The 14,862-nt window shown below is 38.1% G+C and overlaps 1 protein-coding gene across 3 annotated transcripts in view; it reads left to right on the forward strand.

The window, feature by feature from the left end:
• Nucleotides 1-14,862, forward strand: part of FREM1 (FRAS1 related extracellular matrix 1) — a 155,766-nt gene that overhangs the window by 129,456 nt on the left and 11,448 nt on the right. For 2 of the 3 annotated variants that reach the window (XM_081066045.1, XM_081066046.1), the window contains 7 exons: nt 1,054-1,126; nt 6,501-6,650; nt 8,189-8,448; nt 9,183-9,230; nt 9,618-9,782; nt 9,955-10,083; nt 11,440-11,555. In XM_081066045.1, the coding sequence (XP_080922171.1) occupies nt 1,054-1,126; nt 6,501-6,650; nt 8,189-8,448; nt 9,183-9,230; nt 9,618-9,782; nt 9,955-10,083; nt 11,440-11,555 (941 nt within the window). Of the gene's footprint in view, nt 1-1,053; nt 1,127-6,500; nt 6,651-8,188; nt 8,449-9,182; nt 9,231-9,617; nt 9,783-9,954; nt 10,084-11,439; nt 11,556-14,862 lie in introns of those variants that run through there. The other variant, XR_013994416.1, reaches the window with a different exon arrangement.

Below are 14,862 nucleotides of genomic sequence, written 5' to 3' on the forward strand. Positions count from 1 at the left end.
TGAGCAAAATGTTTCCACTGCAGACCCACTGGCAGGTGTTAGGGCTTTTGATTAGAAATGGAGATAATGTCTAAGGCCATAGAAACAGGAATTTTTACGTTAATTGTGTGTTTCATTCCTTTGTAAAAAAGTGAGGAAATATACTTAACCTACTTTCCCCACCATCTTAAACATCTAAAAAAGTGCAAAAGTAACAGCTGTCTATTGAGCTTATACTTGGTTCTCATCCAATGACCTCTTTTTTCAAACCAGCCAAGGATTCTTAATATGTGTAGGTTCCCTCTAAGGGATGTGAAGCCATGAATTTAGAGCGCTAAAATCAACTGGTTTTTAGCCCTGAGGGTAGGGAACGGGGAGACAGTCAATAACATCTTTAGACTGGAGTGATTTTTTTTTTTTCTTTCTGTTTTACAACTTACTTGATGGAACCTCTAAAGCTCTCAGTTCTGGGTGTGGATTGCCTTGTGGAGCTCTTCAGGTCTGTTATCCCCATAAAGCCCTCATTCATGTCTGTGAAGAGGGATGGTCTCATCCAGACAGGAAAATGGAGCAGACTTGTATTAGTTCATCTAGTCTAAAGGCTTTCGGTGCCATGGAGCTCGCAGGAGATCTCAGAGCTCATGGACAGATCAGCACCCACGCTGTCGGGAGTGCCTGCGTTTTCTTCTCCTCTTCACTGTTCCCCTTCCCTTTCCTCAGAGGCACTATTTTAGAACAAGGTTTAGGTAAAGGGAAGGAAACAAAATAAATTCATATTCATAAAAAAGAGCAAAATATTTTTTAAAAATTCACATTACTTTCTCCAATAACTGAATCATTTACAAAGGAGAAGCAAAAAAAAAGTTTTACTTTAATTGATATTAGTCTAGAAAAAAGTTAACTTTAAGGAAGATCCATGTAACTTGGATCAAAAATGGTTTATTATAATAAAAAAATAGTGTGAAAAATAGATTTTAAGAACATGAATTTAGTCTAGTATGAGACTAGACTAGGCATTTCTCTATGATAGAATATTTATTTTTATTAAAAAAAGACATTTTTTTCCACTTTAAGGTCAAGCAAGTGTCAGCTGCAGTTGGAAAAGATTTCACCATGACTCCATCTAAACTGATTCAATTTGACCCAGGTACGTTTTGTGTCTACAGTTTATTTAATGTTTTTGTAAGAAAATCTGGAGATTTTGGAGAAGACAGAATATTAGGCAAATTCAGCAAACTAGAAACTCCTCAGGGAACCATATCACCCCACAACAAGAGAGATCAGTTTGGACTTGAAGCTTTGCCCCTTATGTTTGATTTTATTACAGGTGGATATTTATTTTAAATGAGAAGATCATAGCAAAAAAAAAGTATAAAATATCAAAGCAAACATACAAAAATCCAGGAAAAAATAATGTTTCAAAAATTATTTGAAGGCCTGACACAAAGTTGAAATGATTTAATTGCCTCATATTTTGATATTCATATAGAATGTCATATTCATATAGATTCCTAAAGGGCATTTCTAAATTATCTCTCTTAGAATAGGTTGATCTGAGGAGATTCCAGGAGAAATTATGATTTAATTAGTACATATTTTGCATTAGATCTCTGGAAAAATTTTGGTAGGTACAAAAGGGAATACAAAAGGATGGTGCCTATTCTCAAGGATGGGAAATACAGACGTGAAAACAACTCACTAATAGTGCATTGGAACACAAAGGATGCGCCATTGTTCGGGCTAAGGAAATTCCTGGAAGATTTCCCAGAATTCTGAGCAGGTAAAAGAAGAAGGGGACTTTAGGCTGAAAGACCAATACACTTTAGGGGAACTGTGCCTAAAGCACCGAGGCTGGAACCATGCCTTCTTTTCCTGGCTTCCGTAGATGGGGCCAGGTAGCCCTCCCTCACTACACTGCGTGGCTCTCTCTCTTTCCTCTCTGGATCCCTGCTCTCGATCACTTGTCCAGGGCAAATGGAAAAGGCCTTGAGCCTCAAGAGCCTCATGAGGCTTATGGCTTTGTGGTCTCCTGTAGAGGAGGTGTTCTGCAGTGAGAACACACCACAAAATCAAAACTCTTGCCATTGTTTGTCACTGCCACATGACATTTCAGCCAAAGGCAAAACAAAATAGCCAGAATACCATCACCACTCCAAAATGGACACCTTTAATCTAAACACACACAAAAATTGCCTTTCTGCTGTTTACCCCAAGTTACCTGACGTTTGATGACTGTATTTGTTGGCAAGGGCTGCCCTAACGAAGTACCACAAACTGAGTAGCTTTAAAACAGAAATTTCTTTTCTCACAGTTCCGAAGGCTAAAAGTTGAAGTTCAAGGTGTTGGCAGGTTGATTGCTGCTGAGAGCTGTGAGGGAAAGAGACTGTTCCATGACTCTTTTCTGTGCTCTCGTGGTTTGCTGGAATCTTTGGTGTTCCTTGGCTTCTGCTGTCTTCATGTCCATATGGGTGTTCTCCTTGTATGTGTGTCTCTGTTCAAATTTCTTCTTTTTATAAGGACACCAGTCATATAGATCAGAGACCATATTCTAGCAATAAGACTTTATCTTAATTCCATCTGCAAGGACCTTACTTCCAAATAAGGTTACATTCTGAGGTACTAGGAGTTAGGATTTCAGCATATGCATTTTTAAGTGACACAATTCAACCTACCACAATGAGCCTTAAATTTGACATACAACAACCCAAATATTGTTATTGGCCTCCTCCTGTGATATTTAAGTTGGTGACTTTCGTAAGTTTGTTCCTCAGGCTGACCAAACTTTGTGAAAAAGAGCTATTAGAAGGTATTTGATGTTTACCTTCTGGTTGCCGCAGGCTCTTGTGTTCTGGTCAATCCTAAAATGAAAGGGTCTGATGCGTTTGCACTGGGTCGTTTCTGTACTTCATGTTAAGACAGTTCCAACCTTTCCACTTTTTGAGAGCCAAGACTCTGTCATATGTCATCTCTATCATTTGAGGTCTGTTTGTTACAAGCCTGTAAGTGATTTTGGCTTTTTTTTTTTTTTTAACAGATTTGAGTCGCCCACCCAGTGCTCTGTTTGGGTTGATAGGAACTAGAATATATCACACTAGACGAATCTCTTAAAGCTACTTTTTTGAAGATTTCATTGGATAAGATAAATGCCCATTTGTCCAGAAGAGTTTATATTCTGTTTTTGAGTAAATACTAATGACTTCTAAGAGTTGTAAATAGTAATGATTTTTAGAGATTATTTAGACATGGTAAGAACAAAAATAAACATATCTTATAAATTAAAAAGAAACAACACGTGGCTGTTCATTGTTTTGGAACTTATTAGCCAGAAACAGTTTCATAAACTGAAGTCTTACTTGAGAGAATTTTGAAGTTCCCCATGTCCACAGGTCCTGCAAATATTTATTTACTCCCATGTTAATCCTGGTCTTTTTTGGGTCTGCTGTCTCCATCCCCATCTCTACCCCTTTTGCCCAAAGCAATCTGTTCAATTCTTTAAAAACAGCAGTTTCCATGATTGGTGAAGAGAGTGAGAAATCAAAGAGAGTGGGATATTATACGGTTTAAGAACCCTTGGGAGGCAGCGGGAAAGAAACCGAAAGACTTTTCAGGCTAGTGAGCTATACTCAAGTAAGCTTGCCTTGTAGTCATTGTACCAAGCCAAAAACTAATCCTGACTACTTTGTATTCAGCTTTTGTGACTAACCTTGAGTCTAAGTGTAAATATTCTTAAGAAAATGATTGTTTTCCTTTAAAATATGTGTTCTTGAAAGGTTTGCCACATTCTTTGTTGAGACTTCATCATTCCTAACAGTCAAAATATTTCCCTAAGGAACAGATCTCAAATGTGGTATTTACTAAAAAACATCAAGAAAAATGTCTTTCAATGGTGAAATCTGCTTTGCAGGAAAACATGCAGGAATTGACCTACTCTGTAAAGTGGAACATGTCTGCATAAAACGACACCTTCTCTCTCCTCGTCAGCACCTTTTGTTTTATGGGAACATGGGGCCAGTTCAAGCCTTCTGAAAATGCTTATAATCTCAGTAATTTAACAAATACTTTGCACCTTGAAAGTGGGAAAGGAAGAAAAAGAAAAAGCAAGAAAGTCTTACTTCCAATCTCATTAATGTAAAAAAGTTGGTTCTATGTGCACACCTGGTAGGCATAGAAACAAAGTTGAAATGCAGGCAAACAAATCAGAAGCACTTACGTGAAACGTGGAATAGATTTTTTCTAACCATCTGTTTCTACTCCATAATGTCTTACAAAAAATTGTAAGGTTTTCTAGGGGTAAGCGGGGGAAAGGAGATGTACTATAATTTTAAAAAATTCTTACAGCAAGAGGGCAATTGGTTAGGCTTGGAAATATTTTTTGTGTGTTGGATTTTTATTTGAACACTGCTTAACTCCATGGGCTTTGCGAGTCAAAATAGTTCTCTGGATAGTGAAAATCTTAGTTTTCATATGCTTTCTTCTTTGTCCAGCCTCTTATCTCTTTATGCCAGTTTTATTACTGCAGCTGTCTGTTTATTACTGCAGCTCTCTTAACTTCTATCCTCTCTGCCTGGGCCCCTAAATCTTCCCACGTAACACTTTCAGTTTCATTTTTTCCAAGATGTCCATTTTTCAAGAGCTTTCCCTGTTGTCTTTGGTTTAAAGTCTGAATCCAGCCACCTAGTTAGTGTCCAGGACTGTCTGCAATCTGGCTACAAACTGCTACTGCTGCCTTGTCATTTCCTAGTCACTTCTGTGTCCTCTCTATTCCGACCAGCTCGTCTGCTCAGCCTTCCCTGACCAAGGCTTCTACTTTGCTATCCTCTTGCCTTTGTTTTTGTTGTTTTCCCATTTCCTCCCTCCAGATCCTTCCAACTCTGGAGTCCACATACATGTAGTACTTACCATCTATTCTGTGTCTTTGGGCAGCTAATCATACATAGCCTTGAATAATTGACTTTTCTGGTCCTTACATCTTGTCTCTTCGAAGAGGTTTTAAATTCCTTTATGTCAGGGCTTGCTTATGTTATACCTCTGGTATTCTCCATAGCATCGAAAGCAAAGGTAATTACATAGTAGTTACAAATTAATGTATTTTGATGAATTGATTTATCCATCCATGGGGTGGGACTTATAAAATATTTTATATTAGCTGCTTCAACTTCTGTTTTTGCAAAGACTATGAAAGTAGTTGTTTTAAGAACTCAGTTGATACTGAAAGCTCAACAAATGAGCTGTTAGCTTATTTTTTAATACAATTATTTCAAATACATTTTTTCCCTTTTAAGTGCAGCCAAGTGAAGCGTAAGTAAACAGTTCAATCTTTCCATTGGATTCGGCTGTGAATAGATGAGACTTTGATTAGATCATGAAATGTATAACGACATACCTTCAAGAAGCAGGCCATCATATAAACAGCACGGCTGAGAGACACAAATCTGTCAAAAAAAATCCGCAAAGAGAAAAGTACTCAGAATCTCAGAGGCTAGAGACTCTTATATAAAAGAGTTGATAGGAACAAAAGCACTCAAATAGCCAATGAGTAAGGTTTTCAAAACTTAGTCCTAGAAGGTTATATCATAACTTTATTGTCTTTTTTCCCCTCTTAAACTTGAGCCTTCTTTCTCCACTAAACAGGTATTTTCTTTTCTTCCTGCCACCACTTTTTTTTCCTAAATAAACTCAGGGGGAAGTCCTATAATCTACATGATAGAAACTGGTCAGCTTTAGACAATCTGAGAAGTTTCTCCCACCTTTAATATTTTGCGTTTCTGGGGTTGATTTGCATCCTGTCTGAGTGGTGGTAAGCTGGCTGGGGATATGTTTGAATAATCCAAATGGTTTTGTGTTATGTTCACAAAGTTACTGTAAACCAAGTTTGATTGTAACTCCATGAACAGAGGCAGACAGACAGAGAAAAAAACAAGAGGGCTCAGTCTATTTCTACAACTCCCATCCCATAAATTCTCTCTAGGAGACTATCAAGCTACTGAGTATTACATCATCAGCAAAAGAATTTGCAGGCTAGAAGGATCTCAGGAAGTGGGGCAGCCGATAGAAGCAGCTGTCTTTAGAAATCAATCATTTCAAGGGTTCCATGAATAGCATGAAGTACCATCCAATAATCACTTCTAACTGTCTGTATCAACATCTTAAGAGTTTTGAAACTATTAAGCTTTTTAGATTGCAGTACTTGTTTATTCTTAAGAAGAGAAGGGGCGGGTTGGGAACAAAATTAAGTCTTGGATCTCATCTCCTAACCATTTTTTTGTTCATACCTTGCAAAATGCAGCTTACTTTTTCTGTTACAGTGTTTGCATTTAAAGGGAATCATCATTGTCCAGGAACAAATGTGGTCTTTTAATGTTATTTGGGAGAACAGCAGGACTTTAGTGAGTTGGTAGCAGTACAATAGCTCACTCAGGCTACTGCAGTCTAGCTGTAGACATGTTAATTAATATATTTCTCTGACACCTAGGTGATTGAAATAGCAATTAAAGAGTAATTAAAATGTTTACTTCTTGTAGGAATGTCAACTAAGATGTGGAATATAGCAATTACCTATGACGGATTAGAGGAAGATGATGAGGTCTTTGAAGTAATTCTGAACTCCCCTGTGAATGCAGTTCTTGGCACAAAGACAAAAGCTGCAGTGAAAATTTTGGACTCAAAAGGAGGTATTCTTTTGATCCTCATCTTGAAATCAGGAGCAATCCTGGCACTGTAGCTGCTTCCTTTCAACAGCCAATGTGCTTGATAATGCCTTCACATCAAAAATGCTTAATTTCTTGTCAAGAAAGCAACCTCAGCCATGATGTAGGCCCTTTATTCTGGTTTCTGCTTCATGCAGTTTTCCTCCTGCTAAGAACTATCGGTTCAGAAAAGCAACAAGTCAGTGCCATAGTTGGTTTTCTTTTCTACCCGTTTGTTGTTCTCACCAAGGGGGAAACAACGTTGGTGAGAATCAATCGACAATTATTTTTCCCCAGAGTTTGTAGGGCTGTAATTATCTTCCTCTGTTAAAATGAGCTCTGAATACCTAAAATCTGAGACCCCAATGAAATGCGACTAGGAAAGGCCTAAAAGAGGAAGGAAAGGCAGAAAAATAGATGTGAAAGATGCAGCTGGCTTGGGGATTCAGGAGCAGCTAGAAAATATTAATGAATAATAACCTTGGGTTGCAGAGCCAAATATAATAGGTCCTGGGTAGTATATGCTAAAGAACAACCTGTGAACTCAATAAAACAAAAACCAACCAAAGTCCTTGGTGGTCTCATTTTATTTTTTTATTTATTTATTTTTTTGTCTGCCAAATACTTTGTACTTATTTGTCTATTTAGCATTTGACAACTGCCCCGGTACTATACTTGCTCTTATATCCCTGTGTTTATACCTGTCATACCCTGTAGTCCCTATATTTTCCTTATCTGCAATCTGTTATCTCCTCCTCTCTTTCTCATCCTATAATAAAAATAGACACTATCCTCTTTCTTTTATAATACTCACATTTTCACAACATCTCTCCCCACCACCTTTTCTCACTAAATTTATTTCTTTTTCAGTAGAATTTTCTGTTTATGTACATCAAGTACATAAAACATATGAAGTACACACTTTACACTTGATGTGTAAAATATCCAGACGGGGGTTCTGGTTTTAGATTATTTTCAGACTAATTGGCAATGTATCCAATAGAAATGGCTCCATTAAGCTTTACTGGATCTTTGTCCTATAGTGGTTGAAGGCTAATTTTTTAAAACTGTTACTTGATTTCACTGATATGTTCAAACAATTTCAGTTTCTACCTCTAGGAGACTGGGGAAAGAATAATAACTTTGAAGTGGTTGTGGAATGATCTTTGATCAGTGAATATACCTGCTATATTGAGGAATACTGTAACATGAAGAGAAGTAAGGCTGTTGTGGTACAAGTATATGATGTGATTATAAAATCACCACAGAGTGATTTTCATCTGTGGTTTGTGAAATCAATTTCATGACTTTATAATCACCCTGTAGACGTGCAGAAGGGCACAGCTTTCCTGGATGGAAACTGATGAAGACTAAAGGAGTTTCTGGCAAATGGCAAAAAGGCAACATCTGGTGGGAAAACCATCCATCTAAGTTTAATGACAAGCTGCTCCAGGGGCTGGGATGATGTGATCACTTATCTGTTTGTGTAAAATGAACTGACCTGCCATCTTACATGCCTCCAGGACAGTGCCATCCTTCATATTCCTTCAACCCAAACAAGCACAAAGCATGGAAGAAGGGCATTGGGCCCCCACTGTTCCCAGGCTCTTCCTCACACACCACTTCTGGTTCTTTTCATGTGGAAAGAAGACCTCTTCCATCTTCCAAGCGGCTCGCAGGGGAAGACCTGCGAGGGGAGGTTGCCAGGGGAGATACCCCACAGGGCTTTGATTCTACAGATCTTTATGGACTAAAGCTTAGGACCCAAGGGAATGGCAAAACAGTAAGGATGGGCAACTTTGGGGATTTGATGTGAGGGGTACATATTAAAAGAATCTAAAGTTATTAATATTAACAAGTATTCTGAAACACTGAAGAAGCTGTTTTGATTCTCCCAGTGAGTGGGGGCCATGGTTTTTTATAGGGTCATGAAGTCCCTTTTGTATATATTAGGTTGGTGCAAAAGTTATGGCGGTTTTCACAATTATTTTCAGCCTTCTAAACTGCAATTACTTTTGCACCAACCTAATACAAATAACATAATGCTGCCCCACTTCATTTGAGGTGATAGATATACTGACTCATCCAGATGATTTCTGCTTTGGTTCTTTTTGTGATCAAGACAGGGAATGACCAGTGGCCCTAGGATAGAATGAGATTAAGCAATCTACTAGAGTGTGGGAACCACGCTACCTTATAGCGTAGCATTCTAACCAGGCACACAATTATGAGTATGTGTATGTGTGTTTTTGGACCTCTGTGTACTATAGATGTACCAACAAAATAAGAATGTCTTTTCTCCCTAACTGGGGCTATGAATATATGCATCAACATTGATAAGTTGTGATTAGGTCCAGTGATTTTTAAAAGTCCAATGATTTGGGCATAGAAGATTTTGAGGAACATATGTTTTAAAAATTTTCAAATATTAACAGGACCTCACTAGATGGGTTTTACCCTATTGCTAATTATTATTCAAGCCAATTTTGTTCATACTTTGTTCTATGTTGATTTCAGGTTTATCCATCCTCTGTTTACAGAAATGGAACAGACATCATCTATAATGTAAGTATAGTCTGAGAGAATTGCTAACTTTCTTGTATTTATGGATACAAAATATTTACTGAATCTATTTTTTATGTCTTCTATAAATTTCTCAAAAAATAGTATAAGACTAGGTATTATATTATATTATACCCGGTCTTATATTAATTTTTGCTCCAAAAAAATGCAGTAGATCTGATTGTCTGGCTAGGTGTTATTTCTGGGGAAACACTGTAAATTTCAAAAACTTGATTTGAAATTTGTTTTAGAGGATTGGGTGGTCAGAAAAATAAACAAGTTTCTGCTTTTATTCAATTTTTGAATTGCTCTTTTTTACAACAAATCTTTTTGTTTGCTATCTTGGTGTTTCTTTATTTTATTTTTATTATTGTTTGTTGATTTCCTCAGTATCATGGGATGGTTTCCCTGCAACTGGAGGATGACAGGTCCCCAGCTCACAGAAGAAACACCAAAGTATCCATTATTAGTCAGCCACAAAAGACAATCAAAGTGGCAGAACTGCCTCAAGCAGATAAGGTGGAATCCACAACTGACTCACACTTCCCCAGACAGGTATGAAAATCTTTTTCTTCCTATTCACCTTACAGCAAGCTGTTTGCTGGGCCATAAAGCTTGAGGATAGTTTACTCAACACAAATGCTACTCAATAAATGAAGACCTAAAGGAGGTAAGTAAGTCATCACCATACATTAAGTTAAATCTCAATTGTCTTTCCTTCTTACAGAGCCATTTGCCCTCATTTCCAAAGAACTGCACACTGGAATTGAAAGGACTCTTCCACCTTGAAGAAAGCCTCCAAAAGCTGTATAAGTGCAATGGGATTGCCTGGAAAGCTTGGAGCCCCCAAACCAAGGTTGGACACAGGTTGAATTGTGAAATACCTTTACTTGCCATATGCCCTGCGATATGCGGTATGATCAAACAATACGGTGAATGTTCAAATTAAAAAAATATATATTACAGTAAAAGACACATTGCCGTTACTCCCCCTCGAAATACTCCTCCTCACTTCAAACACACTTATCCCATCGTTCTTGCCACTTTCTGAAGCAGTTCTGGAAGTCCTCTTTCGTGAGTGTCTTTAGTTGCGCTGTCATGGCTGCCTCGATGTCCTGTATCGATTTAAAACGTTTTCCTTTCATGGTCATTTTGACTTTGGGGAAGAGCCAGAAGTCGCTTGGTGCCAGATCTGGTGAATAAGGTGGATGAGGACACACCATAATGTTTTTATTTGACAGAAATTGCCATATACCAGAAGCAATGTGTGACATGGAGCCTTTCCATTGTGATCAACAAATACAGTGAATGCTGCTGCAGAGTGCCATCCAATGGAAAGGCAGGGGTCTTCAATATGGGAAGCAGCATATTGGACCTTAGTAACAGTGTGTGACAAGTTTCAACTTGTTAGGGGCAGTCAGTCGGGTGTGAGCTATGGTTGAGAGAAGGTGTGTTATAAAGTGTTCCATAAATCATCCTCCATCATGACAATGCTCTGTGTCACACATTGCTTCTGGTATACAGTAATTTCTGTCAAATAAAAACATTACAGTGTGCCCTCATCCACCTTATTCACCATATCTGGCACCATGTGACTTCTGGCTCTTCCCCAAAATAAAAATGATCCAGGGCATCGAGGCAGCCATGACAGCGCTACTAAAGATACTCACGAAAGATTTCCAGAACTTCTTCAGAAAGTGATAAGAACTATGGGATATGTGTGTTCGAAGTGAGGAGGAGTATTTTGAGGGGGATTAATGGCAGTGTGGCTTTTACTGTAACCGATTTTTAAAATTTAAGCATTCACTGTATTGTTTGATCATACCTTGTAAGATGGCAGAGAGGAAATGATCTGTCAACTCATGCTACTTCTTCTTGCCCTTGTTACACATTAAAGACGAGGGGGGAAAATGACCCAGGGGTGTTTTAAAAATCACATGAACACACTAGTTATATCAATACAATTTAAAAATAATTTGTTTCATTATCAGAATGCCACAGGTATAGAATTGAAACATTGCTAACTTTAGTAGTGTTTTCTGTAAGAAGCCATTGTATTTCTCAAGGTGGAGAATTGGGATTAGGGCTGACCTCCTTTCTGGTGACAAAGCTACTCTATTTAAATTTGGAGACTCATAGGATTCTTTATGCTGAGAACAGGCTGTAGACTGTGAAGACCATTATGATGGGAACATGGACAACTATTTTTCAGGAGGTGGAAGACAAATCCTGCCCAGCTGGGTGGCACCATCACTCAGGCTACTGCCACTCCTTGATCACAGAGCAACAAGGCACCTGGAGCACAGCTGCCCAAGCTTGCAGGGAACAGTAAGAAACCTTGTTTCAAATTTGACGGTTTTCTTTCCTACTGTTTCTCTATTTTCTCATGGAACTGTAGGGTTGCTTCATTCATTCAAGTGTTGGGTGTCCAATACCTACCCTTGGCGTTGTTAGGAGGCCAGAGAGAGTTCTGACGCTCAGAATGGATTTGGGACTGACCTTTGATGTAGCTCTTTTATGTTAAGATTGTATCATTACCACAATTCTATTTTTTAGCCTCTCCATCTCAATCTTTTGAAGAAAGTCAGAAGGAGATTTTCTGAGTCAGCAGCTTTGAAGGTTCTAGCTTTTATTATTATTATTATTAAATAGGAATTCCTATTCATTGATTTGAAAACATAGCAAGGAAAGGTCTTAGCATCAGACCTATGATAACGTAAGGGGCATTGATGATTATGAAATCAGACAAATTGGACAAAGTGTCACTGGGTAATGGAACACTCAATGAAGGATGTCTTGTGGTTCAAAAATGACAACAAAATTCACCTAGTACAGAAGAACTTTAAAAATGCATAAATAACTACCCCTGACCCTCTTTTTTTGCCTACCTGCATATTATCCAAAACAATTCAATTAGGCTAATATGCACATGGCTGTAAATTGAGACTAGAGAAGTCCCTGGTGGATATCAGTCAGATCTTGCACTTTATCAAATTTAAAAAGTTATGCTCATCTAAAATCACTAATAAGAAAATGAAAGGACAAATCACATTTGGGAAAAACTAATCTCAAATCATATATCTGATAAAGGTCTTGAATCTTGAAAATACAACTCCTACAAATCAATTACAAAAAGACAACCTGATAAAAAAACAGCAAATGACTTGGAGACTTCACAAGAAAAGATATACAATTGGTCATTAAGTACATGAAAATGTGCTCACTCACCACCATAAGACATCAGGGAAAAGCAGGTGAAAATCAGAATAAAATATCACTTCACACCCACTAGAATAGTTAAAATCATAAAGACTGACAATATCAAATGTTGTAGAGCAAATGGAATTCTAATGTATTTTTGGTTGAAGTGTAAAGTGGTATTACCACTTTGTAGAACTGTCTGGCAGTTTCTTAAAAAATTATGTGCCTCTATCCTGTGACCTACCAATTTACCCTAGGTATTTACCCAAGAGAAATAAAAATATACATTCAAATAAAAAGACATTCACAAAAACTTTTTTCTTTCCTTCCTTCCTTCCTTCCTTCCTTCCTTCCTTCCTTCCTTCCTTCCTTCCTTCCTTCCTTCCTTCCTTCCTTCCTTCCTTCTTTCCTTCCTTTCTCTCTCTCTCTCTCTCTCTCTCTTTCTTTCTTTTTTTTAAATTTGCAGATCTAATTGGCTTTATTAACCATTCACAAATTGGGCAGCATCCCCATCTAGCAACTAAAAAGGAACTCCTACAAAAATTTCATAGCAACCCTTTTTTTGTATTGGGAGAGGGGAACAGTACTTTATTGGGGAACAATGTGTACTTCCAGGACTTTTTTTTTCCCCAAGTCAAGTTGTTGTCCTTTCAATCTTAGTTGTGGAAGGTGCCATTCATCTTCAAGTTGTTGTCCTTTCAGTCTCAGTCGTGGAGGACGCAGCTCAGCTCCAGGTCCAGTTGCCATTGCTAGTTGCAGGGGGCACAGCCCACCATCCCTTGCGGGAGTCGAACCGGCAACCTTGTGGTTGAGAGGACGCACTACAACCAACTGAGCCATTCCAGAGCTCAGCAGCAGCTCAGCTTAAGGTGCCGTGTTCAATCTTAGTTGCAGGGGTCACAGCCCACCATCCCTTGCGGGATTCAAGAAATGGAACTGGCAACCTTGTGGTTGAGAGCCCACTGGCCCATGTGGAAATCAAACCGGCAGCCTTCGGAGTTAGGAGCATAGAGCTCTAACCGCCTGAGCCACTGGGTGGACCCCCATAGCAACCTTTTTCATAATAATAATAGTTTGGGTCATTTGTCTTTTTGGTACTGATTTATAGGAGTTGTTTATATTTTCTACATCAAAAGGGAACACTGTAGATAATTTTTGATAAATTATTTTATAAACAATAAAATGGAATGAACTATTGAAACCTCCAACAAGGTGGATAACTCTCAAAAACATTTTATACAGAGGAAGCAGCCCAACTAACCTATTAGTTGGTGTTAGAAATACAAAACAGCTATCTCTGGCAGTAATTGTGGTGTGACTAGAGTGATGGAACTCTTCTATCTCTTGCTCTGCTGGTTGTTACCTAAATATATATACTATGGTCAAAAATCATCAAATTGAATACTTTAAAATTTATGCATTTTTTGCATGTAAATTATACCTAGATTTTTAAAAAGCTAATAGAATATTTCAAAAGTATATTTAAAAACTGGTCAAATCAACCACCCTTGTCTTCAGTGATTGTATTTCAAGTCCTAAGATTGTATTTCAAGTCCTATAAGGTACTATAGAGGTTAGTCAGTGGCCTGCAGGTTTTTTTGATGAGTTGGTGGTATAAAATAAGTTAAAATTTTTTTAAAACCTTATGGATAATCATTGCTTAAATACATACATGAGGTCTGGCAATTAAGTTCGCGAACTCATCCTAGGAAAAGCACTACATACCTCATTGCTGAATATCACTACGGTCACCTTCGAAGTACTCCCTTTGGGAAGCTGTGCACTGATGCCAGTGCCTAGTCCACCCTTCAAAGCAATTCTGGAACTCTTTTTCTGGAATGGCCACCAGAGCTGTCATCATATTACTCTTGATGCCCTGAATGTCATCAAAATGTCTTCCTTTCAATATTTCCTTTGTCTTTGGGTAAAGGAAGAAGTCATTGGGGCCAGATCAGGTGAGTAGGGAGGGTGTTCCAATATAGTTATTTGTTTACTGACTAAAAACTCCCTCAGAGACAGTGCTGTGTGAGCTTGTGTGTTGTTGTGATGCAAGAGCCATGAAAGCCATGAATTGTTGGTGAAAAGTTCAGTTCGTTTTTGTTTAACTCGTTCACACAGCTTTTTCAGCACTTCCAAATAGTAAACTTGGATAACTGTTTGTACAGTTGGTACAAATTCATAATGAATCATCCCTCTGATATATATTTAAAAAAAGTTTAGCAACAAGTTCGCGATCTTAATTGTCATACTTAAGTATTCCCATAATGCTACATGTTAAAGAACAATTAAGACATTCTTCCACCAAAATAACCAGGCGTCCTTGTTGTTGCTACGGGTCATTGAGTTGGCTCTGACACCTTGAGACCCAGTGAATGAGTGATGTCCACAATGTCCTGTCCTCACGGCCCTGCTCAGCTCCTGCAGATTCATGCCT

The sequence above is a fragment of the Rhinolophus hipposideros genome (genome assembly GCF_964194185.1).
Source record: "Rhinolophus hipposideros genome assembly, chromosome: 11".
NCBI classification, from domain to species: Eukaryota; Metazoa; Chordata; class Mammalia; order Chiroptera; family Rhinolophidae; genus Rhinolophus; species Rhinolophus hipposideros.